Source organism: Panthera onca, chromosome E1, assembly GCF_046562875.1.
Source record: "Panthera onca isolate mPanOnc1 chromosome E1, mPanOnc1 haplotype 2, whole genome shotgun sequence".
Lineage (NCBI taxonomy): Eukaryota > Metazoa > Chordata > Mammalia > Carnivora > Felidae > Panthera > Panthera onca.
In genome coordinates, this window is record NC_138352.1 from 27669526 (window position 1) to 27693656 (window position 24131).

General features: G+C 54.9%; 1 protein-coding gene and 1 long non-coding RNA gene across 3 annotated transcripts in view; one reads left to right on the plus strand and one right to left on the minus strand.

Moving 5' to 3' along the window:
- Nucleotides 1-332: 332 nt before the first annotated feature.
- Nucleotides 333-24131, minus strand: part of DRC3 (dynein regulatory complex subunit 3) — a 33605-nt gene continuing 9806 nt past the window's right edge. The window contains exons 5-14 of the mRNA XM_081791173.1: nucleotides 23207-23373; nucleotides 21564-21710; nucleotides 17086-17205; nucleotides 16300-16412; nucleotides 14716-14890; nucleotides 9721-9852; nucleotides 7659-7729; nucleotides 5700-5823; nucleotides 935-1066; nucleotides 333-622 (exon numbers count right to left, since the gene is read on the minus strand). Coding sequence (XP_081647299.1) covers nucleotides 509-622; nucleotides 935-1066; nucleotides 5700-5823; nucleotides 7659-7729; nucleotides 9721-9852; nucleotides 14716-14890; nucleotides 16300-16412; nucleotides 17086-17205; nucleotides 21564-21710; nucleotides 23207-23373 — 1295 coding nt within the window. The 3' untranslated portion in view covers nucleotides 333-508. The remainder of the gene's footprint in view (nucleotides 623-934; nucleotides 1067-5699; nucleotides 5824-7658; nucleotides 7730-9720; nucleotides 9853-14715; nucleotides 14891-16299; nucleotides 16413-17085; nucleotides 17206-21563; nucleotides 21711-23206; nucleotides 23374-24131) is intronic.
- Nucleotides 4962-7623, plus strand: LOC144614363 (uncharacterized). Of its 2 annotated transcripts, XR_014136055.1 has the most exons (4): nucleotides 4962-5123; nucleotides 5323-5361; nucleotides 5757-6842; nucleotides 7309-7623. It is a non-coding gene; the product is annotated as an uncharacterized LOC144614363 (long non-coding RNA). The 2 variants fall into 2 exon arrangements; XR_013552080.2 differs by lacking the exon at nucleotides 4962-5123 and having other exon boundaries at nucleotides 5179-5361.

Here is a 24131-nt window from a genome sequence, read left to right on the forward strand (position 1 = left end):
CCTTAGAGCCAGGGAGCCACGGCCTCTGCCTTGGGGGGCTGGCCCAGGCCCCGGGGCTATGCTGGGGTCTGCGGCCTCCGGCGTCACTCCTCAGCACGAGGAGAGAAGGGCTCAGACCACGTCGGCCTCCTCCGCCTACTGCCGGCAGCCTGCCCTGGGCGCGTCAGAAACGGTGGGCACACAGCTGTCACCGGGCCCTGGCCAAGAGTCTCCTGGCTCACTGGCAGCCCCCTCAAGAGGTCGCTCTCAGTAGGCCAGCCAGTTGTTTGTCTTGGACTGTTTCTCCTGCTCAGGAACGAACGGGAATTCTGATTATTTTTTTAAAGACCGGAGAAAAGATGACATAATGCTTTATTTTTCTCTACCCTTCCCAGGGGTGGGGGAAGAATGGGGTTAGGAGGGTTCTGGGTTGAGAAATTCCCAGAAACGCTTCTGAGGCTGTCGGTCGCGTGAGTGTGCCCTTGGGCTGAGGGCTGTATCGGGAAGAACCGTCTGGGCTGGCGCGGCCCTAATCTATGATCTCGCTGCATTCCAGGTTGTCCAGCTCGTTCTGTACGTGGTCGACGTACTGATGGATCTCCTTCACGCGCCTGCGGTTCCTCATGATCTCATCCTTGTGGATCTGAGGGGTGAACCCAAAGCCCGAGGTCCTTAAGTCAGAGAACTCGCTTATGTTCTCTGAGTCCGATTTGGGGGAAAGGAAATCGTTCTTGGAAATGTGCATAGTTCCATCCGCATTTACTTTAAAGCCTCCTCGATCCACTTATCTGTGTCTTTGAGGCAGGAGTTAGGACGGGTTAGCACGGGGGTTTTTAAAGTCCTACTTTATTTCTTATTGCAAAGAGTCTATGCTACCGGGGAAAGAGTTCCCCTTTCTCTCCGGCCGGTAGCTAGAGACATGGGCACAGTGCGTACGTGACGCGCATTCACTCACCGCGTCCACTAAGTGTGAGCACCAAGAGTTGGTCCGCGTCACCAGCTCATCTTCTCGATTGTCGATCTTCAGGAGGTGGAGGTCATGCGACGTCCCAACAGCATTAACGATCGTGTCTTTGTCGACAAAAAGCTGGTGAGCGAGAAAGGTCAAGGGAGCGTGTGTCTCGTTACCACCCCCCACCCCCGCCCCGGCACAAAGAGGGCCACAGAGAAAACCAGCTGAGTGTCCCCTGGCTAGTGGAGGCAGCTGCTCAGCGCCCAGTGGAGAACCCACCTTCGTGTCACAGCCCACCTTCCAGGGACAACGCCCCCTAGACCCGAGCGGCGCGGAATGTTATGGGGAAAGGGCCCGCCATGGCGTTGACTTTGCAATGCTAGTTGGGAGTGTGTTTTCTTCAGGGAACCTCACTCAGGACGTCTGCTCTCACAGTGGTTCTCTCTTGCTTGCCCCCAAGTCTGACTCGCCTGAAACCGGCTGGTCAGGTGGGAAGCGTGAGTCTGGCTGAGGGGTCTCCAGGCTGCTCTGAGGACAGAGGGCCCTGTAAATCGATGCCTCTGCGCCCCATGTTGTCTCTCCATTGCCCCTCATGTTAGCCAGATTGAACCTTGGAGTACACTTGGGGTCTCCTGCCTTCTTGTTCCCGACCTTGTTTTCTGCCTTCTAAAAAGTCGTCGAAAAACGGGGCGCCTGGGTGGCTCAGTCGGTTAAGCGTCCAGCTTCGGCTCAGGTCATGGTCTCGCGGTTCATGGGTCCGAGCCCCGTATCGGGCTCTGTGCTGACAACTTGGAGCCCCGAGCCTGCTTCGAATTCCGAGTCTCCCTCTCTCTCTCCGCCCCGACCCCACTTGTGCTGTCTCTCATAAAAAGTGTTTAAAAAAAATGTTTTAAAAGTTGTTGAAAATGACCACCCCTTACCAGGCCTGGCCGGTTTTAGGTGTCCACACTATAGCTCTTGTTGAAAATCAGGTGGAATCATTTCCCAGAGTAGGGCAAGGCTTCCAAAGCCTTAGCCAACAGTCGCCTCCACTTTGAAGGAAGGTACTTTGTGTAAGGCAGGGGACCTGAATGTTCTACGTTGTAGAGCAGATAAATACTTGTTTTATTTTCTGTAATCTAGTAGTGGTTAACTTAATAGTCTCCAAAAATATGTTCTATGGAATCTTGAGATAAAAAACATTTTCTTTGGTCGAATACATTGGGGAAAGCCTTGCACACCCTAGGCCCCTCCTGAATTTCACAGGGCGCACAACATTTTTCCAGAGAAGGCTCTGGAAAGTATAAACCCTTTTCACTTTGTTCTTCTTGGTTTGCCAGTTTATTTGGCCACAGGCTTCTTTTCAGAGTAATGCCTGTGAACACCTTGTGGGTTGGTGGTTTTCCATAGAATCCCATGTAGAAAAGCCCGGCTAGCTGAGGCAGGGAATGGGCACCTGGGGGACCGGCTAGCACGGCTACATGGGAGAAATGACAAGAAGTTATCAAGATGTTCCTCTGTGCATAGAGGCTCCCAGGCCAGACTCTGGGAAGGGCTCAAAGATGTGTACGTCCTTCCAGCCTGTCAGCTTGAGGCAGCCTGTCCTGGAGCATGTCCTGATGACCTAGAAGTAGCTACAGACACACTCACTCATCACAAGATGTTCCTGGTGGTTTTGAAAAATGGGTCAGGGGCCCCTGGGTGGCTCAGTCTGTTAAGCTTCCAACTTTGGCCCGGGTCGTGATCTCACGGCTCATGAGTTTGAACCCCTCATCGGGCTCTCTGATGTCTGCACAGATCCCGCTTTGGATCCTCTGTCTGCCCCCCCGTCCCCACCTCCGCCTCTCCCCCTGCTTGTGCTCTCTCAAAAATAAACAAACCTTATACAAAAATGGGTCGTAGCAGGTCTCTAAGCCAAGGGGAGACGTCGTCCCCCCCACCCTCTGAGTTTGGATGTGTAGAATACACTTCGGGAACTGTGGAAGTAAAAGTCTGCTTAGAAACTGATGAAGTTAGAACTGGTCATGAAGAATTGTGGCATTTGTAGAATAGAAACCAAAGGAATCTGGTTTAAAGAAAGGATTTTGAAATGCAAGTTGCAGGACGCCTGAGTGGCTCAGTCAGTTGAGCATCCGACTTGATTTCAGCTCAGGTCATGGCCTTGCAGTTCGTGCGTTTGAGCCCGTGTCGGGCTGTGTGCTGACAGCGTGGAGCCTGCTTGGGATTCTCTCTCTCCCTCTCTCTGCTCCTCCCCTGCTTGTGCTCTTCTGTGTGCACACGTGCGCACGTGCTCTCTCTCTCTCTCAAAATAAATAAGCAAACATTTTCAAAAATTAAAATGCAAGTTGTTTCTGGACCTCGGGTGTCCTGGAGTAACTGGGGTGATGGCTGTATCAGTTTGCCCTCTCAGAATACTTCTTAGGGGTAGAGTATTCCAGATTCCCCTCGCGGCCCCTCGTAGCTAGACGCCACACGGCTGTTCAGAGCCCCGGAGCGAGTCTGACCTCCTTCTGCCCCCTAAACGTGGCAGTGGCTCATCGCAGCACGAGGCTGAGTGCCCTCGGCCCCGGTGGAGGGGAGCAGCGGCGTGTGCTTGCCGCCACGCTGACCTCGCCCCGGGCACCTGTGGCTCCAGCGCCCCTCCCGCCCCCTCCCTCCAGGCTTGCTCCTGGAGCACGCACGCGCCTTCTGCCTTTCCTTCCAAAGCAGTGAAGGACTTCAAAAGACAGATTTGGCCCGAACTTCGGCAAGAGCTGATCACAATCACTCAACTGGATGAGAGGAGTTTTAAAGAGATAAACAACGTCATCGGTGGGACTTTGAACCGTGATATGCTCACTGATAATTAGATAAGAGAAGCCAGATCCTTTCTTGGGTACATCCCTGTCTTGCTACAGGCTCTGAATCACACTGCCTGTGTTCAGAATAACTCTACCACTTCTACGCTGCGTGTCCTTGGGCAGGTTACTCTCCTCTCGGTGCCTCAGTTTTTTCATCTGTAAAAGGGAACCGTAATGGTACCCATTTTACCGTGTTGATGCGGAGATTGAAAGAGCAAATACGTTGCGTGGGGCTTCTCAGACAGCTGGCCCCCGGGAGGCCCTCTGTAAATGTCAGCTGTTTGTTGTTATTGTTACTTTTTACAGTCAGGGCACCCCTTTTTCCCCCCTGCCGACAGTCCAGCCTGCTTGTTTTGGGGCCACTGAGTTTCGGGCCCTTCTTTTTCTGTGCGTCTCCGTTATTAGGGAGGGATTTTTCGTTCCTGCACCCACGAGGTGTCACGGACCTGGGAGCCATGCCGTGAGGGAACAGCATGACCCCTCCCTCGGTGGTCCATCCGGGGGATAGCAGAGTGGGCTCTTGGGGGCAGCGTTATTTCAGGGCTCAGGGAAAATGACATCTTCTTGTGTCTGGTCAACAACAGCAGCTGGCAGGTGTTTGGGGAGGCCCCGCCCCTGTGCCACTGAGCTAGGTGTTTGTCTCTGCCCTGGACAGAGGCTGTGGGCGTCAGGACTGCCGGTCTCTGTCTGCGGGACTCAGCCAGCACCGACAGAGCCGGGCTTGGAGAACTCCCGGCACTTGGGCTGAGCTGCGGCAGCTGTGCCGGGCGCCCTCGCTGGCACCGGGGAGGTACGTTGCTGGAGAAGATGCCACCCCTGCCTTCCCTGCGAGCCTGTATCTGCTGTGAATGGTCACAGAAGCGAATCAACACAAGCGTGAGAGCCTGAAATCGTAAGAAGCGCTCTGACAACGACGGACGGGGTGTGTGATAGAGAGACGGAGATTCTCCAGGGAAGTGACGAGGGAAGGCCCCTCCAAGGAGCTGCCATTTGAGCGGAGAGCTGAACAAGGACGAGCCAGACACCTGGAGACCTGAGGGAAGGGCGTGTCTGCTGGGTGGAATATCAAATGAAAGGAGCGAGGGAGGCCGCTGAGGCAGGCGGGCCAGGCGTGAGGGTCTGGTGCACTGCAGCGAAGTGCTTACTCCAAGGGTCACGGGAGGCCGTTAGAGCGTTAGAGCCGTTGTGCAAAGGCACAAAATGATGTGGTTTTCCAAGGCTCTCTGGCTGCCGCCTGGAGAACAGCCTGTAGGAGGGCAGTGAGGAGGCCCGTGGTCCCCGCAAAGGACAATGTGGCTTGACTGGGTGGTAAATGCAGATGAGACAAGCGCCACCACTGGACCCCAACGCAGGGGACCCAGGGAGCGCCCTAGGTGAGCAGACCCACGAGCTCTGGCGGACGGCTGATCTGGAACTATGCATCTCCAACAGTGCTGGCAGAGGGTGGGAGGGGCGACATGCCGGATAAGAAACGGTGCTGCCCATCGCAGACACTCAAGGGTTAGGAAAACCTGCGGGGGAAATCTCAGAACTTAACCTCTATTTGCAACTGCCTCTCTTGGAAACTGCCAGAAGCCCCGCAGAAACGACCTTTTGGAAACCAACCTGTTGGTAAGTTGAAGCCACTTCATTATCATGAGCTCCTCTTTAGTCGGGCCCCACTGAGCACCCAAGGTTGTTCTATCTGTTGGCCTATTTCATCTGCCAACCACCCTGCAAAGGGCATCATTGTCCCTTCTGCAGGTGGGGAAGCTGAGGCTCCGGGAGGCTTTCAGGCTTACCAGAGCCACAGAGCCGGCCCCACCGCGTCTGTCTGGCTTCTGTGCCAGTCAGCCTGGGGGGAGCGGTGGGGGCGGGGAGGGGGGTGTCAGCCTCGCCCACCACCTTCTGCGGGCCCACTGTGCCCGAGCCCCGCCCACCGCAGCCACAGCCCCGCCCACAGTGCTCACAGCGCGCACGTCGTAGGGCAGGTCCTCATCCAGCTCACCCTTCAGTATCTTCTCGAGGGTATTGATGGAGATCTCCAGGAGCTTCTCGTGGTGGTGGTTCTCCAGGTCCCGGCACTGAGCCATCGTGCAGGCAAGTTAAGCAAAGGCCAGGGATCGGAGCAGACCAGGCGCGTCCCCACCCTCAGACCCTCAGACCCTCAAACCGCATGTCTGCAGACCCTCAGAGGGCGGGGCCGTTTCCTCCAGGCAAGAACGGACTTTGAAGGGTGGAGGGGCACACCTGGAGGTGCCAATGCATCACCTCCTTCACAGCCAGTGGTACACATGCACGAAATCCCAGGGCCATCCTGATCCCCACTCCCCCCCCCCCCCCAAACAACACTCACACACCTGCTCACCACTGACCCTTGGCGCTGGGTTCTCTCAGAGCCTCTCCATCCAACACCTCTCTCCCTGCCACCGCCTCCTGACTGGACAGCAAAGAGCTGGTCTTTCCACTCTAGCCTTTTCTCCCAACAGCAGCCAGCACGCTCTTAAACATAGGTTTAAGAGCGGACCTCATCCCTCCCATGCTATGGCTCTCCAGGAACTTCCCACTCTCTCTTGTGGCCTAAAGACCCCGTCTTGAACCTGGATTTCTGTGACCCATCCTCAAGGCCTTTGCACAGGCTGCCTCTTCTGCCTGGGACGTCCTCCCCACTTTTCTGCCTTGTCCCTCTGGCCCACGCTCAGGTTCTCAGTGGACCCTCCCTCGGGGAGGCTCCTGGCCCTGATCTCTCTGTGGGCTGCTCACTTACTGCCTCCGTAACTCTGTCTCCTTGCACGACTGTGGACCCAGAAAGGTAGGACTAGGAGGTTACTTCTGGGGTAGAGCATAGCAGTTTGTCCCCTACACGGCAGGGCCCTGAATTCAGGTAGCAGAAAGGTTGGTCATGCCCTAAATGCTCTAACCCTGACATTTAACCCGACGATCTCATTCTAAATGATTTGTCAGTATCTGTCCCACTCCCAGGGTGTGTGTACCTGCGACATAGGAAGCAGACAGGGATTCTGGGGTGTGGTCTCTCCGTGAACATCCCTCCTTTGAGAACAAATATGCCAGGCCTTATACTGCAATTGATGGGGCCCCACACAGCAAGCCCGGTAGGTATCCAAACCCTTACGCTAACAAGGCACCATCGTTCTGAGAGATGGGAAACTCCCTCAGACCCTGTGGAACATTCTTTGAACATTCCAAGTAGTTGCCAAATCTCCATCTTTTGAAGGTGAGCTTTTTCTGTGGTGACAAACTAGAGGATTTCTATTCCTCTAACGACACAGGTCGAGATTCCCACTAAATGGGGTCCTGTGATGGGGTGGATATCATCTTGGTACAGGTATAGATCTTTCTGTACATCAGACTGGGGCTCAGGTATTTCTGGCAAAAAGTGAAATATTCTAAAGTACGGACTTTTTGGCCATCTCTGCCGACATGTTTAGGGCCCTGGTGGCAGTGGGAGGGGGTAGGTGTGACCCCAAAGGTGGCTACCTGGAAGGGGACCACTTATTTGCATCCTGCTTAGTTGGTGAAAAAGCCTTAACCCTTTTCTGCCTTTTGTTTAAAATGCAGGTGCTGGGGCGCCTGGGTGGCTCAGTTGGTTGAGCGGCCGACTCCAGCTCAGGTCATGATCTCACAGCTCATGAGTTCGAGCCCCGCGTCGGGTTCTGTGCCGACAGCTCAGAACCTGGAGCCTGCTTCGGATTCTGTGTCTCCCTCTCTCTCTGCCCCTACCCAACTCGTGCTCTGTCTCTGTCTGTCTCTCAAAAATAAATAAACATTAAAAAAAAATAAAATAAAAAATAAAATGCAGGTGCTTCTCCTCTGGCTCCCCTGGAGGCAGGGGGAGCCCAGGTGTGGGCCAGGATAACCCCACGAGCCAGGAGCGTCTCCCCATGAAGGGTCATCTGGGAAAAGGATATAGGCTTTGGACGTTTTCAATAAAGAGTGCCACCAAGTCCATGATGTTCCTTTCAAACATGTTTATAGTCTCCTGGAAGTGATAAAGAGCACAGTTAACATGAATATTTAGACATGAACTTGACTGACCTATCATCAGAGCAAAAGGCACTCCTTAGAACTTAGCAGTGTTTTAACTTTTACAGTTTAACTTTTTACAGTTTAACTTTTACTGTTTAACTGTAAAAGCACTTACAGGTGTTTTAATCACAGACCTTCAGGGTAAAGACCAACCACCCTGACCTTCCCAGGTAGATGCCTATGAATGGCCCTCTCTCCTGACCTCTTTCTCACAGCTGCATTACTCCCCAGCCATTTCACCTTACTCACTCCCCCACAAGGTTTAATGCAAAGCTTCCTCCGGGCCTTTGCACGTGCTGGTCCCCTTGCCAGGAATACTTGTCCGGGTCCCACCCCCCGTAACCCTCACGGACACACATAGAGCTAACCCCCTTCCTTTGGGCTTCTCGATGATGGCATCTATCCATCACTTCCAGAGAAACAGGGGAGAGAGTTGCTGAGAGACTGCCTGGATCAGTGTCCCAGCTCCACCACTGTGTTTAATGTTCTTGGAGCTCAACATCCTCATCTATGAAATGGGTTTCCTTTGTAGTCCCCGTCTCATGGAGTTGTGAAGTTTAAATGAGTTACTTCACACGAAATGCTTTGCCAGGTGCCTTGGTGATGCTGGCTGCTGCCCCAGACCTGTCACCATCAGTGTGGCTGTCTGCATGCCTACCACCTCTCTCCGAGGCACACTGCACTGCTGCCCCCCAGGGCTTAGCTGTCCCCCGGGGCTGAAATGGGACTTGAGTGAGGGAGCAATGGAAGAGGTGATGTGAGGCCTGCTCCCCTGTGAGCCCCAGGCCAGGTCATGCCCCTGATCTAGCACAGACTCCCGGGGCTACAGGGGGGGCCGAGGGCCCCGGGAATCTACAGGAGTCCAACCCCTGTCTGCAGGCCGAGCCAATTATACATGTTTCAAATGTGTGTGTACAGATCTGGGGACTTTAGGGACACTGGAGTGGGGATCTCCTTGCATGAAAAGGCTGGGAGCCGCTGCCTAAGCCTCCCCCGCCGCTTGCGAGCTGTCCTGCAGTTCTTGAGCACTCCCGGCGGGAGCCAACACCTGCCATGTGACGTGATGGGGAGATCTATCCCTGTCTGAGGTGTCCCTTGACATGGGAGGGATCGATTAGGCGCCATCTCTTGGCCCGACCACGGCAGCATCCAATGAGGTTTGATTCATCACAGCCTTCGGAGGCCCCGGCCTCGGCTGCCTTGTGAACACACAAGGCACTCTGGCTGCTGAGGAATTTTAGAGAGAGGCGCTCTGCATTTCCGCTGCTTCGTGCTGAATCGCAGGCTCCGCGCGCGGCCCTGAGATGCGGCAAATACGCACTGCAATGCGGAGGAGCCTTTGTTTGTCCCAGAGTGGGGGCCTACTTTGTCTCTCAAGCACCCAGATGACTCCTGGGGTCTAATCAGAAATACCTCTCCCTGCTGAGGCTCTGGGTGCTTCCAGGATAGGGGGTACATTCTAGAGGAATGAGCTCACCTCTGCATGTGGGCGTGAGAACCAACTGCAATCTAAGTGACTGAAATATATTAAAAGCAAACACAGGACGGATGAGCAAAGAAAGCCTTAGTCCGCCGCGCTGAGTCACACAGCGGAGGAGCGCCTGGGAGGGCTCCAGCTAAAATACCATCCGGGGGCACCTGGGGGGCCCAGTCGGTTAAGCATCGGACTTCAGCTCAGGTCACGATCTCACCGTTGGTGAGTTCAAGCCCCGCACGGGGCTCTGTGCCGTTAGCGCAGAGCCCGCTTCAGATCTTCTGTCTCCCTCTTTCTCTGCCCCTCACTTGCTTGCGCTCTCTCAAAAATAAAATGAACATTCAAAAAATAATTACGAAAAAAACAATAAAATAAAAATACGGTTTTGCCACCGTATCCACTATGTTCTCGCAAAGGAGACTGGCAGGGCGCGATCGCATCACACCTGTGCCCCAGGGGCTCGGCCTCACCTCCAGCTGCTCTACCAACTGCATCTCCAGTGTCATGAGCATGTTGAACAGCTCAGTGATGTCCTTGCTGTGTTCCGCTATCTTCATCTCAAGGTTGGTCACTTCGGACTCATCTCGAATGGCATTTAAACTCTGGAAACAAAAGCCTGGGTTTGAGGAATCCACAACTAAGTGTAATTAGTTAATGGCGGGCGACGATCGGTTTTGTTGGGTACGAATGTGAACTCTGGGGTTGGCCTGTCCAAGTTCAAGTGTCGGCTCTGCCATTTGTCAGCTTTGTGGACTTGTGGAAGCTACTCACCCTCCCCATGCCTCGAGGCAGGTACAGCAGATGCCAGCACTAGTCAGTGAGTTCTCGGTCCACGTTAGCTCGGGTTTTCATTAGTGGTGGCTGGGCTGGGTGGAAGGAGCGATGGCTTCAGAGTTGGGTGAACCTGAATTCGAATCCTGTCTGGGTCACTTATCAGCAGTGTGACCTTGAATGAGCCACCTCCACTCTCTAAGCTTCAGTTTCCTTATGTAAAGTGGGACAGAAGTGTGTGTCACAAAGTTGTGGGGAGTTAGCAGCGTGTATGAACTCTTGGTTCACGGTGGGGCCTCGGCTAACAGAGTCCAATACAAGGTCCACAGCAGGCACAGGGAGACAGAGAGACACTGGAAATGTAAGACAGATCCAGTCTTTAGGAAACCAGTTGGACCCACAGAGCACCCCACTGAGCAAGGGGATGCCGGTGGTGAACAGATGCTAGGCCCCTTGGAATGAGAGGATGCTCACGGGCCGGAAAACACCCTGGGGTCCAAGCCTGGCACTGAATCCCAGACACTCACTAACAAAGGTCCTGGGGACTCGGCCATCAGGTGCACTGTCAACTTGTTTCTGTTGATATATGCTATTATTATTTTTAATGTTTATTTTTGAGAGAGAGAGCGAGCAAGGGAGGGACAGAGAGAGGCGGGGAGGAACAGAACCCGACGCAGGCTCCAGGCTCTGAGCTGTCTGCACAGACAGCTTGAAATCACAAACCGTGAGATCACGACCTGAGCCGAAATTGGACACTTAACCAACTGAGCCACCCAGGTGCCCTGATGTATGGTATCAGTTGGGAAGGAGGACAGAGTACTTTGGCACGATTCAGTGCGATGAATGATATTTATAATAATGGTTACCCCGTCTGGAGAAAAATCAGGTTCAATCCCTACCTCGAACCTTACATGAAAACAAATTTCCCACAGAGTGAAGATTTAAACATACAAAGTGAAGCCATACAGTCCTAGAAGGAAAAAATAGACGGACTTTAATAAATAATCTCAGAGTAGAGAAGTCCTTTCTAAGTATAACCAGAAAAAAGACTGATAGGTTGTACTACATAAAATGTGTAGAAATTTTGAATAGCAAAAGCACCATAGACAAAAAAACGACACGATAAACAACAAAGTAGGAAACATATTTGCAATTCATCTCACTGACACAGGGCTAATTTCTTAATCTATAAAGAGCTTGTACAAAGTAATGATTTCTTTTTAAAGAAAGAGATATAGATCAAAAACCAAACAGAAAAAAAATGGATTAGGGCATATGAGAAGAACAAAGAGTTCACAGAAAAAGAAATAAAAATGTTTAGAGGAGCCTGGGTGGTTCAGTCGGTTAAGCGTCCGACTCTTGATTTCGGCTCAGGTCACGATCTCATGGTTCGTGAGTTCGAGCCCCGCATTGGTCTCTGTGCTGGCAATGTGGAGCCTGCTTGGGATTCTCTCTCTCCTTCTCTCTCTCTCTCTCAAGATAAATACACTAAAAAAAAAAAAAAAAAAAAAAAAGAAATACAAATGTTTATAAAACATGCAATGCTTATCCTCACTTAAGGGAAAATAAACACATGCTCCAAGTGCCAGACTGGCAGAGACGAGGAAGCCTGAGAGCACCGGTCTGACAAGGAGCAGGCCGAGGGGCAGAAGCCACAGCCTCCGCGGAGCACGGCTGAGCAGTAACTGGTCAGAGCAGCAATACCCGGGTCTGCCTCCGGGACTTCATCCTACAGATCAGACTCGCGCCAACTTACCCACTGCAACACTGCTTGAAAGAGCGAAAGAACGGAAAAAAATGAATTGTCCGTCAGCAGGGACTGGGTTAATAAATCATGGCTCATCCGTGCAAGGAGAGATGTTACAACTATTAAAAAAGAAGGCGATTTGAGTTTTGGAAGGATCTCTAAGCTGCATAGATAAAAAAGCAAAGGGCAAAACAGCATGGTACACTTTCATCACTCACACACGCGCGCGCGCACACACACACACACACACACACACACACACAGAAGGGTTGGACTGACTGTACCCAACCCCCATCTACATTTGTCATTCTGTGCCCATGCTTAGACATGCATTACCTATCTAGAGACTGCCCGTCACAATTTTACACCTGCTCTGCTCCCCACTGGTCCCCCCCCCCCCCCCCCCCAGTTCTGGGAGGCGGTTACGTCCATTTCTCTAATGAGGAAACGGAAGCCAGTAGAGGGTCACCAGTGAGGGGTCCATGTGAGCATTCTGCCGACCCACTGACCCCAAGCTGTGCCCCGCTGGGCACCAGGAGGAGGCGCTGAAGGAGCCCTGGTCTAGTGGGCGTGGCAGGAGGGGGATAGGACAAGATCAAGAGGTCCCGTGAGGAAAGAGAACTGGGGCCTCAGGCCGACAGAGTCCTGTGAACTTCTAAGACAGCGGGCTCAGCTTGGGCTAAGCAGGAGGCACCTAGGAAGCTCTGGAAAATTCCAGTGCTGTGCCGCACCCCCTGAGCTGGGGCATCAGCCCCAGCCCTGTGGGGTCCCTGTGGACTCTGGTGTGTGGGCTGCATGAAACCACTGCTCTAGGCTCTAGGAGAGGGGCGCTCAGGGTAGTCTGCTCATCCCAGGCAGCCTTTGAGGGTGTCACCATTATGGGGGCCGTGGGGCCCGGTGCCTCAGAAGCCGGGGGAGCCGGCCTGCTCCGAAGAACTACCCCCTGAACGTTAGGAAGTCAGGCTTGGCGCCAGCAAGAGCACAGCACTGGCGGTAGCCTGGTCCAGGTCCTGCTTCTCCAGGGGGATGTGTTGCTGAGGGGGCCGGGCCCAGGCCTGGGAGGAGCCTGCTGGCTGGCGTCCAGGCCTCCCAAACCCAGCGGCTGCAGGCACCAGATAAGAAATGTCATGGAGGCGGCGCCGGGGTGGCTCAGTCGGCTAAGCGGCTGACTTTGGCTCAGGTCACGATCTCACAGTTCATGAGTTCAAGCCCCGCGTCGGGCTCTGTGCTGCCAGCTCAGAGCCTGGAGCCTGCTTCGGATTCTGTGTCTCTCCCCCACTCTCTGCCCCTCCCCGACTCGTGCTCTGTCTCTGTCTCTCTTGAGAATAAATAAACATTTAAAAAAAAAAAGAAGAAGAAGAAGAAAAAAAAAAAGAAACCTCAGGGAGGATGTGCCAGACAGGGTCCAGGAGGACTGGAGACCTGGCCTGTCCAGAGGGGACAACTGCCACTGAGGCCCTGCTGACAAGTGCCTCCAGAGAAGCTGGCAACCACAATTTTTCTGTGAAATCTTCCCATTTTTAACGTCAGCAGGACGTTCAAAACGTTTTAAAATCCTCTGCACGCCAAATAAAACACACATGTGAGCCAAATGTGTTCTTCTGCTGACAGGCTTGAACTTCTGGGTGAATGCAGTCACACCCCACCCTAAAACATAAGGAGGAGGGTCTTGAGGGTTAAGTCGCACAGAATGTGAGGTCGTTGGTGAGGCCAATGAGCCGAGACCAGGGACCGGGGAGTGAGGAGGGCCGGGAAGCATCTGGGAGCTGATCGCCAACCCTATCATATCTGAACGTGCATTATCTGGGGATTTTGCTTGACCTTAAACTAAGAGTTCTCAACCCGACGGTGCTTCGTGGGTTCCTTGAAGCCCCTGACACTGCAGGCGAGTGCCCACATACTCGGTGTATGTGGACAGTTTTTTGAGGAGAAAGAAAGTCCATAGCTTTCCTTAGAGTCTCACGAAGATCTGTGACTTAGAACAAGAACCCATCTTTAAAAATAATGCTAACTAGGGGCCCCCGGGTGGCTCAGTGGGTCGAACATCTGGCTTCGGCTCAGGCCATGATCTGCAGGTTGGGGAGTTGGAGGCCCGCGTCGAGCTCGCTGCCGTCAGCCTGTCCGCACAGAGCCCACTTCCGATCCTCTGTCTCTCCTCTCTCTGCCCCTCCCCCACTTGCACTCTCTCAAAAATAAACATTAAATAAAATAAACATGATGCTAACGAAAAGAAGCAAGTCCCACCAAGCGCACATGGCCCTGAGTGGCCTGGGTCCAGCAGGTCCCGAACGACCGAGGCCTGCTCGCTCAGGTGGAATGCCCTTCCTCCACCACCCCTGGCTCGTTTCTCTTTGTCCTGTGAGCCTCAGCCTGAGTTAAGGTCCCTCCAGCAACTCCCAGAGGCTCCCTGGGCTCCCCTCCAGTGTCGTACTGACCACCGCAGCGGGGAGGGCCCGGGTCTGCACCCCACACCACATGGGAGCTCGCCGAGGGTAGGAGCCACGGCCAGCATTGGTCTGGCTGCCCAGAGCCAGGCACCGAGCGGAGGCTCAGAAAATGTCTGCTAAACGAACGAATGAACCAAAGCAAAGTAGCAGTTTTTGACGTTGCTAATAACAGGAGCGACGACGTGAACACCATTGTTGACAGTAAGGATGACACCGCCTTAACCCCCAGGGGCGTTTTAGGTGAAGGGGACCCACAGGCGTCACCCTGGGCTCAGCTCTGGCATGGTGCTGGAGTTGTGGTTGGTGGCACCGGTGGAAGGCTAAACCTTGGCTCTGCCACTGAGCTGGGTGATTTCTGGCAAACGGGGACAGTGACCGCGGGTCTTAGGGGTCGTCAGAGGTAGAGGGTGTGCAGCCCCTCCGGTGGGGCCAGGCCCGCGGGGTGGGGTCAGCATCCGGAGCAGGAAGCAGAGAGGGGACACGGGAGGGGCAGAGCCTACCAGCAAGTGCGTCTCCTCGAACTTGGCAATCCTGCGTTTACCCTGCTCCCGGTTTTCCTGGATGGCCTCCTGGACACACTCGTTGAAGGTGTCAAGCTCCACTTTGCGCTTCTCCTGCTGTTTCAGGCCATATTCGAAGATGTTCAGGCAGATGATGACGAATTTGTCCTTGTAGGTGAGGCCATTAAGGAAGCTGTCTTGGGGGCAGGCTGCTGGGAGGATGCAGGTCGAGGGTGGTGGCAGCTCCTGGCACAGGGCCGGGAGTTGAGATTTGGAGTCGAATGTGGTGCTGGGGCATCCCTATCCTCACCGTGAGGGACTGGTCTCGGGAAGGAGGCAGGGGCCATGGGGGGATGCTACAGAGCAGAAGAGAGACATGCTAAGAAAGGCCCCAGGAGAGGCATCCTGGGGCACCCAAAGGGGCCGGGGAGGGGCTGGGAGCCCAGGCGGAGCCAGCCCCAGCCAGCGAGCTGGGCAGTGTATGTTTCTGTCTCTGCCGTGATATCTAGGGGGCCTTTGTTGGGCTCCTGTCTTTGTGCTCAGCTGTTGCAGGGGCGCCGAGGGAGCCTGCGAAGGTCAGGGGACCACAGGCTGGACGCAGAGTGGTCCGGGTTCAGGTCCTGGCTCTGCTGCTCCTCCTCTCTGGCAAGCCACTTCACCTGCCTGGACTTGGGCTTCCTCACCTGCAGCATGGAGTCCTTGAGGTCAGGCAGGTGCTACGGCCCAGATGTGAGCCCAGGTCACCCAGCTGGAGGATGGCAGAGCCAGGCCGGGAGCCCGTCTGTCTGGCCTAGAGCTCTGATTGTCACCTTCTGCTTTGCCCCACACCCTCTCTATCCCCTCCCCCACCCTTTCCAAAACGTTGAGTTTTTAAGAGAAAGTTTCTTTCTACCCAGTGATGGCGGCTCCACAGACATACTGTGTGACTCGTTGCCAGTCTCAGCGCTAATTCAGTCTGTTGTGAGTCTGAGTCCCTCGACGTATAGTTTATGCCAACTGAGGTCATCTTGGCTTCGGCCATGACAAGTGCCAGTCACAGCCTCTGGGCTCCAGCTGACTGGGGGAAAGGATGCCGGCTCTTAGAGCGACAGACAAGGGCTCAAATCCCAGCTTCTAACTGCATGACCTTGGACAAGTCAACCTCTCCAAGTTTAGCTTCCCCAATTATAAAATGGGATTAATATAATAACAGCACCCATCTGCTGGGCAGTTGGGAAATTACAAACACTGTATGCAAAGCTCACAGCAAGAGAACATAAATATAGGTACTACAGATTAGCGCCATAGACCCACACTTCAGTTTTCCCTCTTTGACAACCTGGCTTGTCGAGCACAGTGGACCCCGTGCCATGCTGTGCGTCCCCTGAAATCCAGGCAGCGTTTCCCCACGCCCCTCAGCTGACCTCTTGGGTTCTCCACTGCCTCTTGGGTACATGGCTGTGAAGGAGGGGTTTTATCTTCCAGGGTTTCACAAGAGAAATGGGAAAACCGAGGCCCAGAGCAGAAGGGGACCTGCCCCCGGCAGGCTGGTGGTGTGGGGCCCGGGCTCTGCCAGGGGAGGTGACCATGAACTTGGAAGGATATGCCTGAAGGAGCTCGCTGACGCCGGGAAGGTGGGCCAGCTTGTTGCCCTCTACGTCCTCAGCGTACATGCTGTCAAACAGGAAGGAGCCGTTCAGGTGCTCGACGAACGCGGCCTGCAGTCAGAAACACAGCAGGGCTTGGGGGACGCTGATCCACTGGCAAGGGCTCCATGGGTGGGGCCCTGTGCTGGGCGCTGGGGTCAGTGGACACTTTGCAGAGGGTGGGGGAGGGCACGCTGCCCTTGGGCTTTAGCCCTCCAGGAGGACAGGGAAGGCACGCCGGGCCAAGGGCCTGGCACACGCGGAGGTCCAGAGGCATCAGCTGAAGGTTGCACGAGGCTCAGTGTGCCTGGAGGAAGGGGTGCGGCTTGTGGGGCAGAGTGGGTCCGGGGCCGTGCCGGGGAAGGACTTCAACCTTCCTGGCTGCCCGTGGAACCGCCCTTTTCTTAAAAGGAGCTGCTCCCTCAGATTGTTTCCCTAGGCCCTCGTGCTGGACCTGGCAGGCTGGCAAGGAGACAAGGCAGGTGGCATCCGGGCTGAGACAGAGCTGGCTCTGTGGCGAGCAGAGCAAGGAGGGGACAGGGCGGGACAGGGCGCTGGCCTGTGGGTGATGTACACGCTCCGTCACAGCCAGGAGAGGCCACATGGCATATGTTCGCCATCAAGAGCGGTTCTTGGGGCCTGGGCCCTGCTGACTTTGATCCAGCTGGGCCCATACCCTGTGGCCGGCATCTTGGAGCCAGGGCAGGGGGAGGTGGGCGGCAGGGCTCCTCCCGACAGAATGTACCTTGTGCTCCTCCAGCTCCTCCCGCTGGGCCCGCTCATCATCCAGCTGGGCCTGAATCAGGTTCTCTCGCTGCTTCAGCTCGTCGATGCCGTACTGGTGTTTGATCTCTGCCAGCTCCTTCTGAGGGGGAGATGGGAAGGGGCACTGTTACTGGGGCATGTTTGGTCCCTCCCTCCCGGCCATGCCGGCCTCTGCCATCCCGCGGCCTCTCTAGCGAGGGTTGGGGTGTGGACAGCCTCCTAGTGAAGGCTGTGTGGGCAAGGATGGCTTGCTTCCTCCTGGCCTTTTCCAAGTATCCTGAGTCTAAGGGAAATGAGGGAAAGGACCAACAGCATGGGGGGAAGGCAGCACAGGCAGGCGGCGGGGATCAGGGCCACGTCCTGGGCGGGTGCACATGCCCAGAGCAGGTGCTCCCACTCTCTTCCAGGGATGCACGATGGGAAACAGGTAAAGTGAGTTACCTGAGTCACAGGCCTGGTATCAAGGGCCTCGGACCTTGGGTCTGTGCCCTGCCACCTCCTGGCTCTCCTCCCAGCCCTCCTGCTCATCCCCTTATACCCAGCGGGCACTGCTGGAGCCTGTAGGGCTCAGTCCTCACCCTTCTCGGCTCACTCGACACACCCCAGGTGATTTCACCTGTGCTAAGGTCAAGTGCAAGCACGTCCAATGGCTCCACCCTCAGACAACATGCGGGTCTTTACCTTCAGCCCAGACCCTACCTTTGAGAGCCTCTCTCCCCTAGCTGCCTTGAGAACACTGCCCCCTCAGCATGTCCAAGATGGACTTCTGTCCTCCCATGGTCCCACTGAGGTGAGTGCCCCCCCAGTCATCCAGCACCCCGGCCGGAGACCCGGGACACATGCGGGACCCTCCCTCCCCCAGCAGACCCAGGCTGTGCCCTGGCCTGTCTGTGCTAGCTCCTAATCCTATCTCACCATCCTCTCTCTCTGGCCTCGACCCCCGCCTCAGCCTCCTAGCTGGCCTCCCCCGTGCACCCTGTCCCCTCACCCAGTCTGTCCACTGCTCCCGAGCAAAAAGCCAGAGAAACCTCTGTTAAACGCAAACCCAATTTCGTAGGTCCCTTGCCTGCCCTGTAGGACTTCCTCTTGGCCGTAGGGTAATGACAAGCTCCTGCGAGGCCTGCCTGCCACCCTCTCTCTCCAGCTCTCTGAGCGCCAGCCATTGGCTCCCTCGCCGCGCTGCCTCCTGCCACAGGCCTTTACATGTGCTCTGTCCTAACCCTAGCCCTTCACCAGCCCTTCACTCCTGCTCATCCTATGCTTCAAACCATCAACCCCCGCCTTGTACACCTGGTATTTTCACGTATCTGTGAGAGGATCTGTCTCTGTGCGTTGGCACCACAAAGGAAGGTAAGGGCTTCCTCGGGGTCTGTTCGATTCCAGATACTGAGCTTTCTTTCGGCTCTCCTGTGCTGCCTGAAGCCCATCCCATCTTACTCCTGAACGTGATGCGAGTATAGGTATCATTATAGTTTTGTGCCTTAACTTGGGCCTTGGCTGCAAATAGCTTATATTGCACAGCTGAAATCCTTCTAAAGAACTGTTATTCATTGAGCTGTATGCTTATATTGTTTTCTTACATGGTCATACTTTATTTTTAAAATATTTTTAATTCTTTTTTTAAAACTTTTTAATGTTTATTTATGAGAGAGAGCAAGGGAGAGAGAGAGGGAGAGAGACAGAGCATGAGTGGGGGAGGGGCAGAGAGAGAAGGAGACACAGAATCCCAAGCAGGCTCCAAGCTCTGAGCTGTCAGCACAGAGCCTGATGCGGGGCTGAAACCCACGAACCATGAGATCATGACCTGAGTTGAAGTTGGGAGCTTAACTGACTGAGCCACCAAGGTGCCCTTATTTTTAAAATATTTTTAAAATGTTTATTTATTTTGGGGGGGGGGGGAGAGAGAGAGAGAGAGAGAGAGAGAAGGGGTGGGGAAGAGAGAGGGAGAGAGAGAAAGAATCTCAAGCAGGCTCCGTACCGCCAGCTCAGAGCCCAATATGGGGCTTGACCCCACAAACTGTGAGATCATGACCTGAGCTGAAATCAAAGAGTCAGACATTTGACTGACTGAGCCACCCAGGTACTCCTGCATATTTATACTTTAATAAGGAAATTTAAATTTTTGTTTTTTTAAGTTAATGTATTTATTTTTGAGACAGAGAGAGAGAGAGAAAGCATGAGTTGGGGAGGGGCAGAGAGAGAGGGAGAGAGACAATCCCAAGCAGGCTCCACTCTGTCAGCATGGAGCCTAATGTGGGGCTTAAACCCACAAACGTTAGATCATGACCTGAACCAAAGTTGGATGCTTAACTGACTGAGCCACCCAGATGTCCCAAATTTTTAAAAGTCCCTAGTTTCTGGGCCACCCCTTCTTCTCCATTCCCACAGCCCTGCCTTCTCCCTCTCTCCCTCCCCGCTACCCCACCTCATCCCACATCTCTTCTCTATATCCTCTCTCTCCCAGATTCCTGAACTGCGGACCACATCAAGAATTCTGCTGAGAACCGCTCAGGGTTCCCCACGGGCCCCCACCTTCAATCGGAGAACCCTTAAACCCCAGCAGGGCCCTGCTGATTGACCCCTGCCTCCCCTGCCTGTCTCCCCACCTCCCCACACAAAGCCCCTCAAGCTCATAACACCTGCCCATTCCATGTGGTTTGTGGGGGACTGTCCTCTGTTCCTCAGGGCTGGATTGAGGGGAGGGCCAGCCTTCAGGCACAGTCCAGGGCCTCGACTTAAAAGGGGCCTGATGAAAACAGGGGGAGAGCTCCACAGAGCTGAGAGGCACCTCAAGAGCCTGCCCTTGAACCTCTGTCCTCCCACAGTCCCACTGAGGTGAGCGGCCCCCCAGTCATCCAGCACCCCGGCCGGAGACCCAGGGGACATCCTGGACCCTCCCCTGGTTGGCCTGTATCTGGGCCCAGCTGTTCTGCTGCCCAAGCCCTACAGCACCAAGAGGCCAGGGGCTTGGGGCAGGCTATGGCTGGCCTCAGGGCAGGCAGTAGTGTGGACAGGGAAGTTTCAAGTGCCCCTGCTTTGCAGAACTCTGCTCTTAGAGCCTTTTACTCATTATTTATCTTGATGCATCTAGGCAAGTCTCTGAATCATGAAAGGAGCCTTTGTTTCGCTGCGGCACAACGGGGATGCCCAGACTGGGCTGTCTGCCCTTTATGGAAGCTTCTGGGGACTGAGGAGAGAATGCTTGGGGAGGGGCTTTGGAACTGTGCAGTGTCAGGCTGTCCCCTGGTTCTACAGTGGACTTCAAAACCTACCCCAACAGCTCTCTGGCCCATTCCAAGCATCGGAGCCCGTGATGACTTCCAAACTATTATCTACATGAAGCAAAAAATACTTGAGAGTATTAGAATTCGAGTCTCAGCTTTTGGTGCTGTCACGGGAAGCAGAGAAAGCCACGGTCCTCAGAGGGGCACCTCTCTGACCTCACCCTATCTCTGTGGACCTCCCAGGAAGGCACTGGCAAGCAGAGGGCTCCACACTTGGAAGGTGGCCCTGTCCACCTGGGCACCGGGGCTCTGCAACACGGTCCAGGCCAGGCAGGGTCAGCCTTCAGACCTGTGGACGAGTCCTCCCTGCTCCTGCTGGGCTCTCCCAGGTGCTCCCCATCACCTCAGTGCCCCCAAGCCCAGGCTCCTTTCTCTCAGGAAGGCACCAGCTTCCCGCGAGAAGGAGCAGGCAGGTCAAACAGTCCCTTGGTCTCTGTAGCACCCAACATGCAGGGACATCCGTTTCTGCCACCAAAGGCCCCAGGTATTGGGCCAGGTTCTTTCCTTCCAGTGGGGAAGGCACCCAGAGAAGGATCACACTGCAAAGAGCAAGAGGTGAGCGAAAGGGGGCAGCTCATAGCAGGGGGACAGGAACGCGGTGGCCGTGACAGACCAGGCGGTAGGCGGGGGAAGGGCCCTCCTCACTGGGTTCTGCTGCCAGGATGCCTGGCTCCGGCTCCCGGCCCAACCAGCACTGGCTGCGAGCTCCCCGGCGAGGCATCTCACTGGTGCCAGCCCTCGGTTGGCCAGCTGAGGGCAGGAACAGACCCCCCCACCCCCACCGACAGGCTGTAGTGAAAGCGACATCAAACAGCAACGTGTGCGTGGCGGACGCGTACGGGAGGATAGTTAGCTGTTCTATTGTTCCCGGGCTCTGCCACGAGCCACTGATGCTAACTGCTGGCCCTCGGTTGGGTGTCCCCAGCTTCTTCATTCAGACCACCAGACAGTGCCGGGTGGCTGGACGTGGCCTGGAGGCAACACATGGAGGGACCTGGCCACCGCGAGCAGGCACTGAACGGCTAGCATGAGGGTCCTGCTGGAATGGTGCCCACGGGGGCAGGTCGAAGGAGTTAGATCTCAGGGGGGCTCTGCCCCAGCGCCCTTTTCCGTGCAGTCTGGAGGGCCTGAAGACGGACTCACAGAGCCAGGAGACCCAGAGGAAGACACTTGCCATGTGGTCGTCGATGCGCCGGAAGTCCAGGTACACGAGGTCAGGAAGGTAGGCACAGATGAACATCTTGTAATCCTCCTCCTCCGCGATGGGGTTTCCAGAGAGGCTGAGCGTCCGCAGGTCCTTGAACCGCCGCAGGTAGATGATCTGGGGGGAAGAGGGGAGAGTAACCCATCTTCCTGGCTGCCGCAGAACAGAAAACACCTCCAGCGGCCTCTCCCTTCGTCGCTCTGCCAGGGTCTGCGGCCTGGCCACGACACCCTCCGCGCTGCCTGGGGCGACAAGAGAGAAGGAGGGCGGAGGGGAGGAGGGTTCCAGGCTGGATGGCTGTCCTGATCAGCAGGCTTGGGTTCAAGGCCCAGCTGTGGGACCTTGGGCAAGTTGCCTAACATCTGTGAGCCTCGGTTCCCTCATCTGTAAGATGGGCATAAGGGTGCTGTGATGTGTGTCACAGGTGTTCCAAGGACCAAAGGAAATGAGCTATGAGAAACATTGAGAAGCGTGCCTCCCGCCTACTCCATAAAGGGTGGTAGTTGTTACTGCTGGTCCCTCAGAACAGGCGCGCTTTTCCACCGTGAACTCTGTGGAAGGGCCAGATCTCTTAAATTAAATGGAACCCAATTTGTAGTTAACCTTGGATTAGCTGGATGACACTGGGACATTCGCTACCTGCCATTTAGTCTTCCTCTACTCCATTTTTAGGAAAGTGGGGGAAAAGTCAACAAGAGAGCTATTGTTTCATTTGAGAGCATTTCCTGCACACCAGACGCTGGACTGTGCAAAAGGTGGCGAAGGAACCAAGCATGCTTTTCCGGAGGGTTCCTCCCAGTCATCTGTTTGTGCAACAGGATTAAGCACCTACCAGGCCTCCGAGGCAGTGCTAGGCCCCGGGGCTGCAGTGGCAACAAAGCTCACGTGGTCCCTACCCTTAGAGCAAGGGCTCACATTCTACTGGCAGGGACCAGGAATGCTTTAAAGAGTAAATAAAATCATTACTGTTGGGGGTAAGTGCTGTAAGAATACAAAGATGGAGGGGCGCCTGGGTGGCTCAGTCGGTTAAGTGTCCAACTTCGACTCACGTCATGATCTCGCGGTTTGTGAGTTCGAGCCCCGTGTCAGAGCCCGGAGCCTGCTTCGGATTCTGTGTCTCCCCCTCTCTCTGCTCCTCCCATGCTCATGCTCTGTCTCCCCGTCTCTTAATAATAAATTAAAAAAAAAAAAAAGAATATAAAAATGGGGCATGAGAGAAAATAACAGGGAGCCCTCTTTCAGTCAGGCCAAACGCCTCGCTTCCAGGAGGTCCTCACCTCAGCAAATATTTGCGAAGTGAGCATGGGGCTCAGGGAAAGAGGTGCAGGTACGGACTGGTAGCCACCGATGGGCTCAGCGCGGTGTTTAAACATGATCAGATCTCTGGTAGAATCATCTGGATTTCTGGTTTTTCTAGGAAAAGGGGACGATCTGGAAGGCTAAGGCTGCATTCCTCCCCCCCCCCACCCCAGATGACAGACCCTTCTCCCCCACCCCCAGCTACTGCAATGCCCTCGAGCGCCCAGACCCACGGTCCACCCTGGGCCAGAGGCCGGTAGGAGCGGCCAGAGCAGCCACTCCAGTCCTGGCGCCCGCCGCCCCTGAGTACTCACGTTCATCATGTGGCTGATCTCGTTGTTGCCCAGCGACAACACCTGTAGCTTGACGAGGGCATCCAGAGAGTCGATCTTGGAGATCCGGTTGTTGAACAAGCTCAGGTCCTCCAGGTTCACCAGTGTGTCCAGACCCTCAATGGCCTCGATGTTGTTGAAGGACAGGTCTGGAAGGAAGAGGGCTGTGAGGGTCCACTGGTTGGGGTTAGGGGTGGGACTGTCTTGGGACAAACCCATCGGGGCTACCTATGCTCTGGGAGCCAGCACCGAGCTGTCAGGCCGGTAACTGACTCACTGACAGCTTATGGTCTTCTAGAAGCCATGCACGGATTCTTTCCTACTGTCTCAAACTTTTACCACCCTCTCCAATTCTGCCACTTGTCTTCCTGGCTGGGCGCATGTGCCCAAATACTCAAGTCTGTGCTCTGTTGTTCTGGGATGGAAATGATGAATGGGAGGTCCATAATGGTGCATCCTGGAGCAGGAGGAGACAGTCTGGAGGGCCTCCTTCCCTCATATCTATGGGCATTTTCATAACAATACCACCTGTCTGCTTAGCGCTTCCCAGTTTATCAAGTGCTTATGAGTAAGTCTTCTGACAACAGCGCTGAGTGGCAGCTTGGAATTTCTCTCCCCGTTTGAGCATTGGGAAGCTGAAGCTCAGAAAGGCTCAGTGATCTGCCCAAAGCCACACAGCTAACCATGGTGGTGCCAGAGTCCATCCAGGGCTCCTCCCAGGACATGCGGCAGGCCAGGACCCTCCAGCTACATCCCAGCTGACTCAGATCCTCCAAAACCCCAACCCCGACCTGCAGCTGAGGTGCCAGGCCCTCCGTGGCCCAAGTTTCACATCCCGGGGAATAAAACTGCTCTTTTCCCACCGTGCTTTTCTGGGATCGGTTGGGGTTGGAGTTGCAACTTTGTC